The sequence below is a fragment of the Gigantopelta aegis genome, chromosome 4 (genome assembly GCF_016097555.1).
Source record: "Gigantopelta aegis isolate Gae_Host chromosome 4, Gae_host_genome, whole genome shotgun sequence".
NCBI classification, from domain to species: Eukaryota; Metazoa; Mollusca; class Gastropoda; order Neomphalida; family Peltospiridae; genus Gigantopelta; species Gigantopelta aegis.
Window position 1 is genome coordinate 72,012,251 of NC_054702.1, and position 20,214 is coordinate 72,032,464.

General features: G+C 36.2%; 1 protein-coding gene across 1 annotated transcript; it reads right to left on the bottom strand.

Moving 5' to 3' along the window:
* Positions 1–405: 405 nt before the first annotated feature.
* On the bottom strand, positions 406–20,203 carry LOC121371051. Its single transcript, XM_041496670.1, has 17 exons — positions 20,154–20,203; positions 16,510–16,810; positions 14,493–15,629; positions 13,890–13,949; positions 13,173–13,255; positions 10,658–10,685; positions 9,164–9,776; positions 8,151–8,310; positions 6,641–7,740; positions 6,388–6,439; positions 5,514–5,600; positions 4,647–4,849; positions 3,967–4,120; positions 3,201–3,308; positions 2,523–2,629; positions 1,804–1,915; positions 406–1,208 (listed from the first exon to the last, which is right to left on the bottom strand). The coding sequence occupies exons 2-17, from the start codon at positions 16,691–16,693 to the stop codon at positions 900–902; spliced, it is 4,497 nt and encodes a 1,498-aa protein (XP_041352604.1). The 5' UTR covers positions 16,694–16,810; positions 20,154–20,203; the 3' UTR covers positions 406–899.
* Positions 20,204–20,214: the final 11 nt, after the last annotated feature.

The following is a 20,214-nucleotide window of genomic DNA, read 5'->3' on the forward strand; positions in this document are numbered from 1 at the left end:
GTCTGGCAGTTCAAATTTGTCATAGTTGCATTATGTAATCCAGTGGGAAGACATTTTACTATTCAGAGGTGTTATTAGAACTAAATTGGATAGTTTTTTTTTTTTTATATGGCAACACTGAATGTCAACACACAGCCTGTTGAATTAGCGGCAACACGCTTCGTAGCCATTACGATGACAACAAACATTATAATAACACGTCATTTTATAAACTCCATGTGCTTTTTTAACAATATAAATAGGCTATCCCACAATTCTCACTTCGGCAAAGGTTAAACAGTCGGGGACAATTCGGCCTGTTACATTCTCGGAAACCGAAAGTAGTCGACATTTTCCGAATGAGAAAAAAAGGCAGAGTTACTTCCCTTCTGTTATTTTGACAAAAGAGGATCGATTTTTTTTTATGCTTACAAAAATGTCATTTAAAAGGAGAAACCGTCTCCCGCACAGGTGAAAGGAGATTTGATCAAATACCGGGAGACTCCCGCGGAATCCGGGAGGGTTGACAGGTCTGCATGCAACTATGTTTTCACTAATACTGAGTAATCATTGTGGTTACCACTGTCATGGTATGGGCTTTATTTAACTGGTCAATTCATGCTTCACGAGACAAAAAAGAAAAGAAAGGGAATGTTTTGATGACACTCTACCACTGTTTAATCAGTGACCATTAGATTTTGACATAGTAAATTGCAACAATTGATATAACGGATGATAGAAACCTGCTGCCACCATATCAGTTACTCCTACTGATAATAAGAAAATTAGTTTTTTTATATATACACTTTCTCATTTAGGAAAGCACATACCATAACATTTGAAGTCATGAAGCAATGGTTCTCATTAAAAAGACTCTTTACAAAAAGAAATGATGTCCAATGAGAATATAGCACTGGGTGCTAAGAAGATCCATTTTTGGGCGAGTGAGGCACTACCTTAGTATTGAACACTCTTATTGAAACTTGAGGCAGAAGAACGCACAGTTTTTCTGTTAACTGAATAATACTGATTCTCTCCGACAGAAGAACCATGTCAGAATTTTCTGCCTGGTTTCCACACTGTGGTAATATTGGAATATACTCCGTCTGTTTCTCTGTCCCCGAACTGTCCGTGGACGTTTCACTGCTCACCACTCCCCACTCGAGATGTTTCAGGTTCTTCAGTTTCGACACAGCCATCAGTGTACTCGAGTTCACTGCCGCTGCCGCCTGAAAGTAAAATAAATACTGTATAAGTAATAACTGATAGTTTTGGTGGGACATACTGATCGCTTTTTCGTAAACACAGTTATTTTATGTTTGGCAGATATTTAAATATCTGTTTCAATCATTATTATATTGTTTTACCCACTTAAAACACACATCACTCCAGTTTGTACATTTTTGAAACAAAATAGTTATTCCATTTTCCGTATTATGAAAGATCGCAGGATAAATGAAATAACTGGTTGCTGTCTTAAGATACCGGCTTTATCCTGCTCGGGTCGAATAGAGCATAGACGTTCAATACGAATAAGGAATTCTACTCGGCAAGCCTCGTGGAATTCCCCATTCTTACCTTCACAGGATGAAGCTGTTAACAATATTATTAAACTGTTCTTCTCTACATCCATGTGTATGTGTTTATATTTGCTGTAAGAGAGTAATGAATCTTAGTTTAAGACATTCTGTATATCTGCCTGTAGTTGCATAACAAAGGACCAAAAATATTATATTCAAAAGAAACAAAAGCTCTTCTTTTTCTACCTTGTGTTGAGTTTATATGTCAAGTAATCTTGCTCTAAACTGACAACTTTCTACTTACTTCGGTCGTCGTATCTGGCCAGATAACCAAAGTGTGCAACTTCTCCAGCTGACCAAGAGAGTTTTCAAACGTATCTGCAATCTGGAACATTATCAGTTCTAGAATCTCCAGGCTGAAAAAAACACAAGAATCTTTCCTTTTTATCATGCAATTTCGTGAGAACATTTACTCATGGTAACCAATTTCTGTTTATCAACTATATAATTCTCATTAATTATTAATTTTCACAAAGAAAGAAAGAAATGTTTTATTTAATGACGCACTCAACACATTTTATTTATGGTTATATGGCGTCAGACATATGGTTAAGGACCACACAGATTTTGAAAGGAAACCCGCTGTCGCCACTACATGGGCTACTCTTTCCAATTAGCAGCAAGGGATCTTTTATTTGCGCTTCCCACAGGCAGGATAGCACAAACCATGGCCTTTGTTAAACCAGTTATGGATCACTGGTCGGTGCAAGTGGTTTACACCTACCCATTGAGCCTTGCGGACCACTCACTCAAGGTTTGGAGTCGGTATCTGGATTAAAAATCCCATGCCTCGACTGGGATCCAAACCCATTACCTACCAGCCTGTAGACCGATGGCCTAACCACGACGCTGGTTTTTCACAAACAATACATTTACAATGTTACTACAGTTTTACCTGAAAAATATAACTTTCAGTTGAATTCTAAACACATAAAATAAAATATGTGTACTAAGTGTACTCACTTTTTCAGGTTTTGTAACATGTCTGCAAGTCCAATGTCTGGAATTTCTCCACCACATTCTAACCGCAATTTTGTGAGATTTGTCAGCCCACCAAGAATAAAGTATATCTATAAAAGAACAAAAACAGATTAAATGTCTAACTTCAGTGACATAATTATGAAATCTGGAAAGAAAATTAATTTTTCATCTAACAAGCAAAAATTGATTTCAGTTGTGAACATTATTTTAATGGCAGCACATAAACTTATCAAGTTTGTTTTGTTTTGTTTAACGAGAGCACTAGAGAACATTAATCATCAGCTATTCGATGTCAAACATTTGATCATTCTAACATGTAGTCATCAGAGGAAACCCTCTAAATTTTTCCATTAACAACAAGAGATCTTTCATGTGCACTTTCCCACAGACACAAAAGCACATACCACAGCCTTTGCCAGTTGGGGTGCACTGGTTGGAATGAGAAAAAAAACAATCAGTTAAATGTATCCACCGAGGTTGTTCAATTCTGCGATGCAAGCAGTCAACCGGTCCGAGCTAAATTCCACCGCACATAAACGTAACAAGACCAACTGAATACTGCAATGACTTGTTATAATGTGAGCATATTGAGGAACATGCAAAAAGATTTTTGTCATAGCCTTAAGTAAATTCTATCCTTGAAGTAGTTACTGGCTTTACCTCAGATGACCAATTTGTACAATCTCCCAGTTCCAGCTCTGTGAGTTGGTTCATTTCTCGTAAAAAGTGGAATTCGTTGTCCGATACTGATCGCAGAGTGGTTAAAGACTGGAAAATAACAGATTGTATTCTTGTCACAAATCTGAAACAATTACGGGTAACTTGATAGGAATAAAATATACTGATAGTCTATATAACAAATCCATCTGTTTATCAATTATTATTTTTAGTGTTTATTCAAGATTTGCAATGATAATATGAATTACAAACTTAACATTTTCAATCTCGAGAGATAGTTAACGTATCAATAGATTTAAGTACTGCAAAATGAATCGGGTAGCCTTTTCAACATAAATTGTAATAAATGGCATTATCAGGTGAAGATGAAGATGGATATTGTAATCAGTTTAAAGCTCAACTGAGCCAACTATTAACTAATGTATAATTCTGTGTTTCTGAATATGCCAAAATTTATTAATATACCCAACTAAAACATTATTTAAATTTGAGGTTAATTTACATATATTCTTATTGTTATACACACAACAATTAAATGCTTAAAATGTCTTAGTTGGTTGACACCAAATCTAACTGTTCTTAAAATTAAGGTACATATAGCAATTAGTTCTTAAAAATAAGTTATCTGGTAACTACCAAACTGAACTATCATTAAAATTATGCCAGTTATTTAAATGCTATGTATAAAAAACCTTAACTATGTAAATACCACAAGATCATGTTTTAGAATATAACAACACACACATACCAAGGAGACAAGGTGCTCAAGAGAACCGAGTTCAGTCAAGCCACCACTGAAGGAAAAGGTTGGCAAGGTGAGGCCACCGATTCCTCGTAGCTTGAGTTCTTTTAGCTGTTTGAGAGCTGCAAACTTGCCCATGTATGTCTTGCAGGGGGTACTCCTGAAAGCAAGAGGGAAATCAATTACAAAAAATATAAAGGAGAAACTGTCATGAAACAAAATGGCAGGCTGCAACTTTAACAGGATTCTGTCCTGCGTATCCCTATTTTCAGTCGGAAGTGTATGATTATGAGATAGAATCTCAAAGTATTCATATTATACAATTTCTAGGATTCTGGTGCAATCCTAAAAATAAATCCTCAAATTCATTGATTGTTTTGTTTCACATATACTGTACAACAAAGTAAGGATAAAGCACTGGTCAAATTGAGCATCATTGGCCAACAAGCCTTAGAGAACCAAAGAAGACTTGAATCCAGACAGCAATATTTACTAAGACAACCAAGACTCCAAATATAATGTGTATTGCACTGTAGCTTGAATACAGTAATAGTTGTAGTTTAACATATACACAATTTCATTTAGTACAATAATCAAGGCTACTTCTTCACAAGATGAAGTTACACCGAGAGTCTTATGAAAAAAAAAAAAACCCATTAATTGTGAGTAGAAAAATGATTAATTACCACATTTGGTCTCCAGAAGCATCAGAAATAAATTCGGCTCGGAAGACTTCGAGTCCAGGGAGCTTTTCACACACCATATGAAGAACTGCCGCAGGGACAAGACCAAACTCTATCGTGGTCAGACCTGCCAGGTTATGTAAGTTGGACATCAAATTATGCCAGGTTTTGTTCCGGTCATCACTATGACACATGCCCATTAGACTCTGAATGACAGGAAAATTACAGAAAAGCCAGTTATCATTGTTTCCAATACACCAAGAGATAATTATATAGATTTTAAATACAAAATATAATATTTCATACATATGATTATGTACATATATACTTAAAGTTATAGCTTAGTAACAATTCTGAATAAACCTGCAAATAATTATAGTTTTTAAACATAAATTTAAAAACAAGAATTCTGTGGAATTAAATGTCTCGGGTACCATACACGTTTTTGATGCACTGTTACAAACATCCATAGATGCAGCTATAAACCAAGTTTCAAAGACCCAGGACTGCGAGAAGCTGACACCGTCGCCATTGCCACCACCATCAAAAATTAATACCTGTATCTTGTATTTTTGACTTTGTAAAGGTGAGACCTTTTTTTAAAACACCATTTCTAATAAAATTGGCAACACTTCTTCTGATTAACAAATAAGGTTGCCGTATATTATTTTTTCTCACAGATAGCAGTCTTTGATAAAACAGTCATAGAGCACTGGCTGGAATGGGAAATAACCCACTGCATTCAACAAAGTGAATTAACCTTACTGAGAGCTCTAAACACTGACCTACATCCTACTCTAACACAAGGATATTTATGATTTTAAATACAATTTCACAAATATCGCAATTATCCCAATTATACACGCTTACCAAACTTTCTAGTCTGACATTCTTGAAAAATGCTGTTGCTTTGTCCCAGTTAGTTATTGTTAATCCTCGTAATGATACTGTTCGCCACTATAAAATAAAGAACAGTAATAACTTGATATAATGAAAACAACAAATAACCAATATGTAAAATATTACTGTACCAAACCTTTATTACAATACAGTGTTTCTGCCAGAAAGAAATTTTTGGGTATAGCGCTATGGAATTGAATGCAACCACAGTCAACAGGGAGTATGAGGGGCATCCCCCTGAATGAAAATGGGTTAAGTTTAGGGTTAGGGTTAAGAAAATCAGACATTAATGATGAGAGTAATTAATTTTGTGAAAAAGTTAACTTTAAAAAAATTAAATTTGGGTATGGCACCATACCCGTTTTACCCTCTGGCAGAAACCCTGCAATAATATAACAAAATAAAATCCATTACAAAACATGTACAATATAGTAATTGTCAAATGGAGATGCTATTCATCGACTTTAATATAGTCCACAATATATTTAATTTAATTATTAAATTCAGAATCAAAATGTATTTGTTGATTTTTGAAGGAAAACAAACTTCAAATGATATGGGAACACGTTTGGGGGTTCTGTTCCCTGCAATAATCAGAACCCATAGGGAACTAGGTTTTTGTGGTACAATAATCGTTGTAATGCTGAATTATGTGACATGATAATGCATAATGTAATTTCAGTGTCATGATTTTACTGACACATAACAGGAAATGATTAACGATTGTTTCAATGAAATCCAGAGGCCAGATATGTTTTTAAAAATTAAAATAAATCTAAAACAGATGTGAACCTCTGTAACAAAATAAATGATAGTTAACAGGTATGGAATAGGAATAACTCACCAAACAAGATTGCTTTGATATTTGCTGCCATGTTCGACACACACAAGAAGCCCTGTACGAAAAAGAAACAAAAAGACTTCTTATTGTTATGCACAGTTCAATCTTAATATTCGTATTCTTCTCTCAAATGTTTCTGTTACATATTACCTTCATCCATTCATGAATTTATGCACAATTGTGCATGTAGTAACAATTCTTTCTACCAATTCATTAAAATATTTCAAAGCAAAAAACAATTTGTAAGAAAATCTACCTTAATAAATCAGCCGTCTTCAGATACTTGAATATCTCCAACATACAGTCATAACCACCATACAGACTTTTAATAAAACATGATGCTGGGTTAATACCCTTCTTCTTTCTTTCCTTTTTTGCTGAACCGGGGAAAGGTCTTTTGTTAGTTTCACTTTTCTCAACACCAGTTCGTGAAGGAGTCTGTAACAGGGGCTCAGTCAGTTTGTTCACTTCAGGGTCGGTGTTATTCGACACAGTAACACTCAGTTTTTGATTGGGATCTGTTGGTAAGGGAAAAGTATTGGGAGGGAGTAGCACTTTCAAGCCATCAGCCGAGCCAATAACACAAGATGGGGGCACAACCACCTGTATGTTATTGATTTTCAATGCCAAAGGCTGAGAAAGTTTTAACCTTTTCGTCACTGCCTTGGGTAATGTCAGTAACTGTGCATTGAGTGGTATATCAGAGTTTGAACTTTTAGAAGTGAACACATTTGAAGACTGTGACGAGGGAATGTCCGATAACATAGACACTGGTGGTATTATCCCAGGAGCCAGAGTCAGACGTGGAGGAGCTGGCATGATCTTTGACTGCAAAGTCTTAGATGGCGATGTCATATCGGCATTATTTGCTGAAAGTACTCCTGCACTAATTAAAGTGGGCAACGCTGGGACTGCACTGGAAATACTTGTACATGCTGCTGTGGAAATCAGTGCCGTGCTGTTCAGTCCTGTAGGTTTGTACAGTGATGAGACAGGAGACTGTATTCTCTTGTCGAGAGCAGTTCGTAAAGCACTTTTTGCACTGACCGACTCTGGTAACTGCAGTGCTGGTAAGTGAATGATACCAGGACTTGAAGCATGCTGTAATGATGGAATTAAACCGTCCGATACCAAACCATTATTGGGTGTCAGTTTTAACGTGTATAATGATGGTGCTGGTGACATTGTGGAAGACTGGCTATGATATATCATCTGTACTGCCTGTGAGGCGACGTTCTGGATATTCATGGAAACCGACGTTTTGGGTGTCGACTGGCTGGCAATTCCATACAGTGCTGGGGATTTGTATTTAACTGTGGTTGGGACAGTGGATTTCTTTCCAATCTGAACACATATCTGAAATTAAAAAGTATTATGACTGGATATAAAATAAGCTTTTTCAAATCAGAGAAAAATTTAAATAACTGCCTTTTAATAGATTTATGTTACAAGAACTTTCAATTATTATCAGCTTTCAAATGAAAAATGACATTGAGATCAAATTCAAGCAACGTATGATTTCTTATCCAAATAACATACTGTACATTCATGTCTACATTGATTCACAATCTACAGACTGATCAACAAAACACACGACTATTTTATGAACAGCAGTGTTCATAAATAAACACCGTAAAGGTATTCTTGTCTATGGTCACTCTTACATTATTTAACATTTATTTTTCATTCCCAATTCTGAGATGCTAATGACTATTTAAATTAGCATGCATATAATACATGTATTAAGCATCACAATATTATCTTACATAGCAATAGAATTCACCGCCTCCTTGGAAATTGACACATTGTGGATGAAACAAACATATGCAGCTAGCGCACTGTAGAGTGGGTGGTCTCCCTTCCAAACCAGGACAGGCTAACGTGCAAAGTTGATTGCTACTCAGTCCTTCAGTTGCCTCTCCTTCACTGAAATGAAAACATTAAAAAGTTAAGTTTGTTTTGTTTAAGAACACCTCTAGAGTACATTGATTTATTAATCATCAGCTATTGGATGAGAAACATTTGGTAATTCTGACATATAGTCTTGGAGGAAATCTGCTACATTTTCCCCATTAGTAGTAAGAGATATTTTATATGCACCATCCCATAAACAGGATAGCACATACCACAGCCTTTGATATACCAGTCATAGTGCACTGGCTGGAATGAGAAATAGCCCAATGGGCCGACTGACAGGGATCACTGAAATGAAATGCAGGTACCTTGATGAGGATGCATGGATTTTACAAACAATCAGCTATACACATTGGGTTTGTTACAGTGAGGCCCATCTAGTATGCAATTTTAGACTTCTGATACTTACAAAATATGTCACTAGTTTTACATTTACCTGAAGATGTAAAGCATTATATTTGATAAACAATAACATAGATAGGATTAAATTAACACATTGTCTCAAGCAATGGGATTCAGAAGAATATTGCATAGCCGTCACTAGTACTTAACAGGACAATAACTGTACTTGATATCTTCAGTTACTGTAGCAGATTTAGTGGAGAACGAAGTACCATTTTAAACTTTACTGACGTCCTAATAACCGGGGCCCATATTTTTGAAGCTATCTTAACAGTATAACAGGATATTGTAAAACTATCATAGGCAATGGCATGTACCGTTGTGATGTCATAACTTACAATGGTTTAACGATATCGTAGTGCTAAGAAGTTTACAAAATCTCTAGCCTGAATGATTTTAGATGTATTCCGATGCTTGTTCATTTTCAGATATTATTACTATGCATGTTTTATAATGAAGGTACCTGTTGTTTGGTGTCTTGCTCATTGCATCTGGTTTGAACTGTTTGGGCCGCGGAGTCGTACTTTTTCTCGCCACCATCTTCTTTCTGGGCAAGTCGTCACTCTCAGTGGGACTAGATGCAGTATTACTGTTCAGTAATGTGCTAATATTAAAGTCAATGGTCTGCTCCTGTTTAATCAACACCACATTTTTATTTGACGTAGTCACAGTTTTTGTGTCTTTAACTACAGACGGAGATGATGTTGACACCACTGTCAAGACTGGTGCCGGGGGCGACGACACATTTCGGACAACATCCAGAGATGGCAACGACACTTCATCAGAATCCCGCTCAATAATTACTTCCACGTCAGAAAACTTTGTCGCTGGGCGCGTTTTTGTCTCGATTACTTTTGGACTTTTGTTTTTGGGAGGACGTCCAGGGCGTCGACGTGGGACTCCCCCTGGCGTCACTTTGGGGCTCGTCTTCGACTTGCTCACAGGACTGGGACTGCCCTTCTTGGACGGTATACCCACTCTCCCAGCCTGTCGAACAAGTTCAAATGGGGGCTTGTGAAGAACTCTTCTGGAGAAACTGAAGTTGTTCACTGTCAGTGGCGAATTTGTTGATTCCACTGAAAAAATAAAGTTCCATAAAATAATAAAATTTAAAATCATTAACAGGGTTGAAGCTGGATATAAAAAAGTAATACTAATTTGGCAAATAATTTGTTTTTACGTTAAAACTAAACAAAAGATCAAATTAATGTGCTTTAAAGTACTAAAAGTATTTTATTTGTTAAATTAGCTTTTTGACAATATCATAACAAATGTTATTCACCAAATTCAACTTTAGTTGCATTTGATGATGATTTTGCAAATGGCAGCTTAAACCTTTCATAAAAACTGGAATAATAAAAAAATCGGTTTAAAGGTTGTCTTAAATTTCAAACTTATTTTCTTTGTAATGACAAATATATTAGTTTCAACTGAAATAAGAGAGTTCCAAAACAGTTATTTGTGAATGAAATCATATTTAAATGAGAAACTATTAAAAGTTATTTTAAACAAGAACTAAACTTACAAACAACTGATACAACATTCACCTAATCGAATGATAATTCAATATCAAAAACAGGACAAGGACATAATAAAAACGTTTTGCACAAATCTGAATGCCTTAAAATATGACTAAACCTCCTGATATACACTATCCATCTCAGCCATACCAACTCAACAATACATCTGATCTTAGCTTTAAATGAATAAAATCTGCATACTACCTAAAATCCATCTTTAAGTTAGTATGCAAGACATGACTGAGTGATACAAATATATAGTTTGCAGTTACATTGACCTACAAATTAAATTCACCCATAAAACAAAAGCATTTTACTGATATTGAAGCAATATTCTATTCTGTTACGAATCAACAACCAGTAAGTGTCTGTATGCACATATATCCTGAAACAGTTGATTTCACTTACAGAATGTATGCCAAATGCAAAGTACTTACAATAATCAGCCACTTGAACCAGAGATCTCTGCAAATAGAAAGTACAGTATATGAGCATTAATTTTATATAATTATTTACATTTCAGTTGATAAATTTACCTAAAAATTTTTCTTCTCACAAATGATATGCAACTAAACCAATATCAGAAATTTACCCAAGCATGTATACATGTACTACCATGACAATTAGCCACGTCAATCATTGTAAGACTGACTTTAAACTCCTCTGACACATTAACTGCAAAACTTCTGAGGAAAACATATTTTTTTTGCGGTGGCCTTTTTCTTTTTAATTGCCCGAGTTACATATGTATATTCATTATTAGTAATTTAAAATATCAGAATCCCCACCCAAATTAAAAAGAGTGGGCTGCAAAATCTACCATGAAGTAGTGAACTAGAAACCAAGACATAGTATTATTAACCTGGTCTAGCTGCAAAATAAACAATACAGTGAAACCCCTCAAGACCCGACCCCCTCTAAACCGGAATCCCCTCAAAACCGGACGTTTTCCACGGTCCTGTGATGTACACATCTTTTAACACTATATTTTACCCCTCTAAACCGGAAACCCCTCTAAACTGAACACCGGACAAACAATTCGGTCCCAATGTGTGAACTTAGTGTAAATCCTACCCCTGAAAACCGGACGATCAAACCGATACCAATCAATATGGTGCCCACCTGTCTGTGAACACCGATGGCTAGTGCAATATGTGCATGCTCGAGATCGCTGTTATCAGTGTAATCACTGCTGCATACAGTACAGGTACCGCTCAGCAGGCAAGATTAGCAACTTGACAATAAACAATTAAAAGGACTGATCACAAGCTTTGGTATGGAGTTAACTACTGTAAACACATTGATTGTGTTGTAATTATGGTTAACATTAGCGGAGTTCGGGTTTGGGTTAGATGTCGTTATTAAGTTACGAGTGTGTTTTAAGGTCTTAAATGTGATCCTTCACAAACATGTCTCATGACTTGCTTCAAAGATTGACACAACTGGGAATTTAATTTGCTGCCTTCCTATTGTGTGAATGTGTTGGGTTTTTTTAAAATGTTTGTTTAGCGAAATAAAGAGTAAGCAAAAGTATATGTTGGCTTTGCGTAGTCGAATAGATGTTAGTAGTGTTTCATTTTCATGTCGATTTTCAACGTCCATCTAAACGTCGCTGTGTTGAACTCTCGCTCAATGATGAACTCAAAATAATTAAAAGTTTCGAAAGTGTACCTAAACCAACGTTAAGATCTTTGAGTGAAAAGTTTAGTATTGGCAAATCAACAGTTGGAGATATCGGTGCTTGAAGACGATGATATTCCGTTATCACGACTAGCACGCAAACTCGTCACTGCCGACGTGGACACTAACATCTTGACCAGCTTCGACGATGACATGCCGATTGAAGACTGCACAAACGAGTTGGAGAGAGAACTAGTGGCCAACTTCCGTGGGGACGAAATACCCAATGAGAATGGCCAATACACCACAAATTGAAAATTTGAGTAAAATTCAGTATCTATCTGTGATATTTGCATTTTTGGACAGTTCTTTACACTGTGTTTTTATTTAAATCTTTTTATATTGATGTTGATCATCATTTGTTTGCATTACCATAGTTTGACACCCAATAGCCGATGTATTTTTCGTGCTGGGGTGTCGTTAAACATTCATTCATTCATTGTACCTTACTGACAACACACCTTGAAGCCACCATCAAAATGTTCAACATGAACTTAAACAAATCAAGTGAAAAGGGACATATACACCGTTTATTAAATAAATTTCAGTTGGTAAATCACCAGAAACATTCATACTCAACCCAAATATGTATTATTGGCAGTACTAAGTAAAGCAGGTGTGGGTGGGACTAGACCTCTGATAGTCATAGGGTTAGTTATTGTTTTTGAGGGGTTTCAAGCAGGTATGGGTGCCAAAACAAGAACTCTAACACCACCCCACAAGAAAACATTAAAGTATCACAATGCAATTCGCTATGCATGTTTCAGAGATCACTACACAATTTGAAAAGATTAAACAGTAGTTGCTAATCAATTTTCAACTGACTAGAAATATCACTAATCAAGATTTAGAAGAAAGAAGAAGAAACAAGAAGTTTGTTTTGCTTTTAAAACTGACACCACTAGAGCACATTGATTTATTAATCATCAGCTATTGGATATCAAATATCTGGTAATTTTGACATGTACGAGTCTTAGAGAGGAAACCCGCTACATTTTTCCATTAGTAGCAATGGATCTTTTACATGTACCATCCCACAGACAGGATAGCACATACCACGTCCTTTGATATGCCAATCTTGGTGAACTGGCTGAAACTAGAAATAGCCCAATGGGCCTACCGACGAGGATCAATCCTAGACCGACCACACATCAGGCATGCATTTTACCACTGGGCTACATCTTGGCCTTTGAAAACAAAATGTTCCCTAACAACCCTCATGCAGGAAATCCATGCACCTTGTTTCTTACTGACAAGACTTTAAAAACCTACCAGCTTTCTCCCTTCAGGTGCAAAGTAGTAGGTATCACATGCAGTATTGCCAGTACTTCGGTAAACAAGCTCACGCATCCAGCCTTAAGAAATTGTAAAACAGGAATATATAATGATAACAAATACATTATGCTCCAATTATGTAAGTGATACAAATTTCAATTAAAACACAATTACATCTAATCTTGGGTGGACTTGACCAATATGTTGCACTGAGACATAATTGCTTGAAAAATATATATCGCTACAAGTCTTTGAACTATTTAAAATACCTTTTATTTGTATCTCAATGTTTGAACAAATATTTTTTTTTTTGGATTTTTGCCACAGAAAAAATGTTCACTTATGGTAATATGGACTCTGCCCATTAAACCAATAACCGTTGCAATAAATGAACACAAAAATAAAAACAAAAAATTATCCCTTCAACCTAAGGCAATAATTTTTATTTAGCGGCAAAAAAATTGCCAGATGTCAGTAAAGCCCTTGACCTATGGCAATTTGTATCAGAGTTACGACAACTATACAATAGAATGTCACGCAGGAAAAATCAAATTAATTGATAACTTTATACGAAAATTAAATTACTGGCAATTTGCCAACACCATGATATTTTCTATTAATTTTATGAATTTGGTTAAGAAGTCAATACAACATCTTAACCAAATTCACATCTAGGGTTTCTAATATCACCAGCAAAGTGGTGTAAATATTTACCATGTTTAAATGGTTCAAGAAGAGTTTCCAAGTCTGTTGTTACTACTGTACTTGTTCTACCTGTCAAATTTAAAAGAAACCATTTTACACAACATCAATTCAAAAGATATATTTAACTATAGTTTGCAAGTGAAATTTTATATAACGTTTCCTAAGGTAAGTCTATTACATGCAGCAGGTAATAAACGTAATTTATAAACAATAAATACTGATTGGCCCTTTACACAGTTAAGATTCATTAACACATTCCTTGTCTATGTCAAGTTTTGCACAACCCATTTTTTGTTCCTGCTTTAAATTTAGTATTTACACTGTCATGTCAAACGCAAAAAAAAAAAAAAAATAGGTTAGTTGAAATGTTTTTTGCATAATCCATAAATGAGGTACGTCTATTTTAAATTTGTATATTTAAATACATTTCATTCAGTTTTTAACTCGTTTATGTTATTAAGAGTCACTAACTATACGTAGAAATTAATTTTCTTAAAATAAATATATATATTTTTAATACACATCTGAAAGCCTGGTAAAAAGCATATATGACAGCACAATACTTAACCATATTAAAAACAATTAACAGATTAATAAGTAAATCTACATTACCTCTTCGTGGTGTATCACTGTCGCCATCCAACTTTTTCGTCCGCTTAACTTCTGCGTCAATTTCTTCATCATTAGTCAAAAATTCCCCAAATGAAGCAGGCTTTTTTCTTTTTCTTCCAACCCCTGTCGTGACCTCAGTATCTTCACCAGAGTCAGCATCCAAGTCATTCAAAGATGCCTGAACCTCCATTTCTTTACTCTCCACAGTTTTACTCTGGTCCTTCACACTACCATTTTCATCACCACTTTCCATGGCATCGTCATCAAATTTACCTCTGGAGTCTGTGTTAACGCTGTAATCTTCCGTCGTCTCACTGCCCGTCTCCTGCCCATCGGCCGTAACAGTCTGTTCCTTATCATCACCTTTTTTTATTTCTCCAACTGTACTCTTTGTTTCACTATCTACTGGTTTTTCTGATGACAGTTTATCTGTCAAGCAATTATTGTTAGTTTCTGGGGATTTCTGTGAACTATCTCCTTCAAGTGAAGCATCAACTGCAGATTCAGGCATCGTTTCAGCATCAGATTCCGTCTTCTCTTGCGTCACCGGGCTAAGTAACAGTATCTGTTCATCATCAGATTCATTCTCGTTATCACTGGCATCACTTTCTTCAGGTTTGGTATTGTGGTCACTGATATTCCCAATCAAATTACCTGTACTGGATTCCTCATCTTCACTAACAGGCATGCTTATCTCCCCCTTATTGGAGCTCTCACCAGCAGTGTCACTGGCACATGCAACATATTTCTTAACAAAGTCATCATCTAATTTCTTACGACTGATTTTAACATGTAGGTTTACATCACCTTTGTTTACTTCCTTACTGTTTTCAGTAACACTCATGTTTTCTTCAACCACTTCACAGCTTTTAACATTTTCATTATCCACTATTTCACCGTCTTCTTCAGTTCCATCCATGTGAACATCTGTTTTATTTTCTAACATGGTTTCTTTTGCATCAGTGTTATCCTCACCGTCCTCATCAACCAGCAACTTGTCATCCACATCATCATCATCATCATCATCATCATCTTCTTCTTCTTCCATAGCACTGTTGTTCATATTTAACTCAGAGTTATTCTCTCCTATTTCTTCTTCTTCTAATTTAGCTTCATCTGCATCATTAGATTCCAAATCTGTAAAGCAATAAAATATTACCAAATCAAAAGTTCATAATATGCTGTAACTGTAAAAAAAATTACAAATTCAATATATAAATCAAACACAAAACAACATTCAACATAACTACTATATTATTAGGGTTTAAGCTGGACATGCCAAACAATTTGGCGAATTTGAACATGAAATCTGTTGCCAAATTAAAGTAATATTTCGCTAAACACAAGTATATTTTTTAATTAGCTATACATATACAAACAACACTTTTTTCGAAGTAGCTTTTTGGTGAATTGTTAATAATATATTCACTAAATTAAACTTTAAATCACATTTGGCGATTTTGCAAACAACAGCTTAAACCACATTGTGATCAACATCACTCATTTTTTTGAAAACCTATCTTAAACAGATTCAGTTTTAAACTATTAATTTAATGTTATTTACTGTAAACAAACATGTACTGATCAAAAATTTATATTTGATAAAAACAAAACAAAATTTAATCACAGCTACATGAGTAAGATTTATCAAATATTTATATTTATATGTAACAAGAATTGCATGGAATTAAATGTCACACATATCATACACCTTTTTGGTGCACATCCATAGATTCAACTATAGACCACAACAACGTATAGCTTGTGGATAACTGATCTCAACACGAAACTATAATGCGAAATTTGAATGCAATAGTTGACACTGTTGCCACCACAGCCGAAAAGTAATATTTATATCTTGCCTTTTTACTTTGTAAAGGCGAGACAAAACCAGTATCAAAGAAAAGTGCACAAGAAAACATAAAAATCAGCACCAGTTACATGTACATGTAGCAATGTTAACAACAGACTGTATATTTCATGAACAGTAAACTGAATGACAATAACTAAACCTCACCAGCATCAAATTCTTGCCGACTTGAACTAGCTGTACAGTCTTCTGAGTTGTGTTCTTCAACCTCTATTGCATAGGCATGATCAGAAACACAGTTCTCGTTGAGTTCCAGCGAAGTACTCTCTTCACCCTTTCCGACAACACTGTCCGAGTCATCAGGGCCTGCATAGTTGTGATCGGCACTCATTGTGACTGGTTGGCTTCAAGATTCAAGTTGTGACTGTATCCATTACTTCCCTAGTGACGTTTCTAGAATTCATCTATGTATCCTGTTCGTCTTCAAGGAACAAAGTCACAGTGATGTCTACAAGTATATATATATATACACACATGGTGTAAAAATACAGGCGCGGATTTAGTGGGGGCCAAGGGGCCCGGGCCCCCCCTATTTTTGGGGTCAAGTTATTTTATTTTTTTAACTATAGCATACTGTTGATACACATTGGCCCAGTTGTTCAAAGCAATGTATATTACTGAAACAACTGTTTCGATATTTCTTCCCATTTACCAGCAGCCGCAGTCAGCGGAAAACCAGCCTAATATGGGAAGGAGAGATGACCACTTTAACTTTTAAAAAAAGAAGAGGCCAGAGTTTATGAAATTTTGAAGATAACAAAAACAGTATGACAATACCAAAAACATACGTTAATATAGCTATTTTGAAATCGCGTTTCAAGCCACTTAAATTTCAAAATTTTGCGGGGGAGCATGCCCCCGGAACCCCCTAGGAATCTCGGGCGCTTCACGCCCTCTCCCCCCCCCCCCCCCCCAATTTAAAAATCCTGGATCCGCGCCTGAAATATGTATTTGTGAAGTTCAAACTGTGCAACGCACCGATATAAATTCAAAGACTTGTTTGTACAGTTAGTTTGCTCATAAAAATATTGCACCTCAGGTAGGGCTCAAATTTAATAGCGACCCTGCAGCAAATTATCACAGTACTCTAATCATATGCCCCAATGCCCTGAAAATTAGTCTCATGGCCAAATTGGCCGTGCATTATTTTGCATGTTACTTTAGACTATGTGACAAATTTTGGAATGTACTTGTAAACAGCCGAAGCATTTAAAACACATTTTTAGTTTGCTGTAACCAGTCTGTTAAAGTAATCCTTACCCCCTCCAAAACTCCAAATATGCAGATAAGCATTTAATTAACAGATAAGCAAAGCAATGAAAAATGCACAACATATGTTGTCAAGTTATTGCTGTCCAAGAAATATTCACATGAAACAAAAGAATGAATGAATGAATGTTTAATGACACCCCAGCACAAGAAAAATAAAAAATTAAACAAAACTGAAAATGATGCCTGCACCACAGGTCACACAACTTAACCATAATGACATGGCAATCCCTTGTCCCATTTAATTCACCAAAGCAAAATGAAACATGACCCCATTATTAAACCTTTATTATAATCGTCAAGATACGTTTTAAAAAAAAAAAAAATTCTCATGTCGGTATATAAAAAAGAAAGAAATGTTTTATTTAACAATGCACTCAACACATTTTATTTACGGTTATATGGCGTCAGACATATGGTTACGGACCACACAGATTTTGAGAGGAAACCTGCTGTCGCCACGTCATGGGCTACTCTTTCCGATTAGCAGCAAGGGATCTTTTATTTGCACTTCCCACAGGCAGGATAGTGCAAACCATGGCCTTTGTTGAACTAGTTATGGATCACTGGTCGGTGCAAGTGGTTTACACCTACCCATTGAGCCTTGCGGAGCACTCACTCAGGGTTTGGAGTCGGTATCTGGATTAAAAATCCCATGCCTCGACTGGGATCCGAACCCAGTACCTACCAGCCTGTAGACTGATGGCCTACCATGACGCCACCGAGGCCGGTTCATGTCGGTATATATGCTTGATGAAAAAAGTTTGTTTTATTTAACGATGCCGCTAGAGCACATTGATTTTTTATCTTATCATCGGCTATTGGACGTCAAACATATGGTCATTCTGACACTGGTTTTTTAGAGGAAACCCGCTGTCGCCACATAGGCTACTCTTTTTATGACAGGCAGCAAGGGATCTTTTATTTGCGCTTCCCACAGGCAGGATAGCACAAACCATGGCCTTTGTTGAACCAGTTATGGATCACTGGTCGGTGCAAGTGGTTTACACCTACCCATTGAGCCTTGCGGAGCACTCACTCAGGGTTTGGAGTCGGTATCTGGATTAAAAATCCCATGCCTCGACTGGGATCCGAACCCAGTACCTACCAGCCTGTAGACTGATGGCCTACCATGACGCCACCGAGGCCGGTTCATGTCGGTATATATGCTTGATGAAAAAAGTTTGTTTTATTTAACGATGCCGCTAGAGCACATTGATTTTTTATCTTATCATCGGCTATTGGACGTCAAACATATGGTCATTCTGACACTGGTTTTTTAGAGGAAACCCGCTGTCGCCACATAGGCTACTCTTTTTACGACAGGCAGCAAGGGATCTTTTATTTGCGCTTCCCACAGGCAGGATAGCACAAACCATGGCCTTTGTTGAACCAGTTATGGATCACTGGTCGGTGCAAGTGGTTTACACCTACCCATTGAGCCTTGCGGAGCACTCACTCAGGGTTTGGAGTCGGTATTTGGATTAAAAATCCCATGCCTCGACTGGGATCCGAACCCAGTACCTACCAGCCTGTAGACCGATGGCCTGCCACGACGCTGGTATATGCTTGATGAAGTACAATAAATATAGGCTTTTAACCTGTCAGAATGAAAGATGGAATAATTATGGTTTAAACCATGTAAATGTTATAAGCGTATAGTAACCTCTTTTATTTGCGCAAAATATTATTTTGTACACTTTAATAAAAGATATAAGTCCATGAAATAATATTAACAGCATCGTTAATCGAAGAAAAAAAATTAACAAATATTATCACGACACGTGTACTATTTCGCACCATCATGATATCATAGATTTATGCTTAATTATAATTTCTATATATATATATATATCATCCCACAAGTGATCACTTCCCTTTGCAAGTATGCTGACCTTGCAGTCTATATTTAGCCTCAGCTCAGGTCATAGTTGGTGCAGACACCCAACAGCGCCACCTGGTGGTTGACATTCAGCAGGAAAGTATGGTGGCTTAACTCTTGCCAAGTCCAGAACAAAAGAATTATTTTCATCAACAATTATTTTATTAACTATATGCACAACCCACTTATAAGTACCACAAAGTGCTATAACAGTCATGTATCTCCAATAATAAACAAAAATCACCCAAAACATAACATTATTTGTAAAAGAATTACATAATCACTGATGCATTGCAAACGAATTCACACCCACCCATTCCACTAAAAATTCCAAATAGCAAAGGCAGGCTTATAATACACAACATATCACTCAAAATTGTCATTCTATTGTTTAAAACCCTGTGTCATTTTCACTAACTTGATGTCAATCAGTCACGTACAGAAACAAAATACGTCGAGTAAAGCATGGAATAATTAAAAATAGCTTTTTTTATTTAATGGTTCAAGGATTCGACTAACGACAATACTCTGTCAGTATGCCTTAATTAATTGGCACCGAGTTTATCATAATCGCCGCGTTGATAAAACGTGTAAAAGCGCTGATCAATGAAGCATAAATAGATAAAGAAACACCACAAACCTAACTCCACAAACCCAACATTACCCTTCTCTTCCGCGCCTGTAATGTCGGTAATATTCGG

Coding starts and splice junctions, on each gene's coding strand:
- LOC121371051 (XM_041496670.1), bottom strand. CDS start 16,693: ATGAGTGCCGATCACAACTATGCAGGCCCTGATGACTCGGACAGTGTT. Junction 13,256..13,889: donor TCTTGAACCATTTAAACATG/GTAAATATTTAC, acceptor CAATTTCTTAAG/GCTGGATGCGTGAGCTTGTT. Junction 8,311..9,163: donor AGCAAGACACCAAACAACAG/GTACCTTCATTA, acceptor TTTTCATTTCAG/TGAAGGAGAGGCAACTGAAG.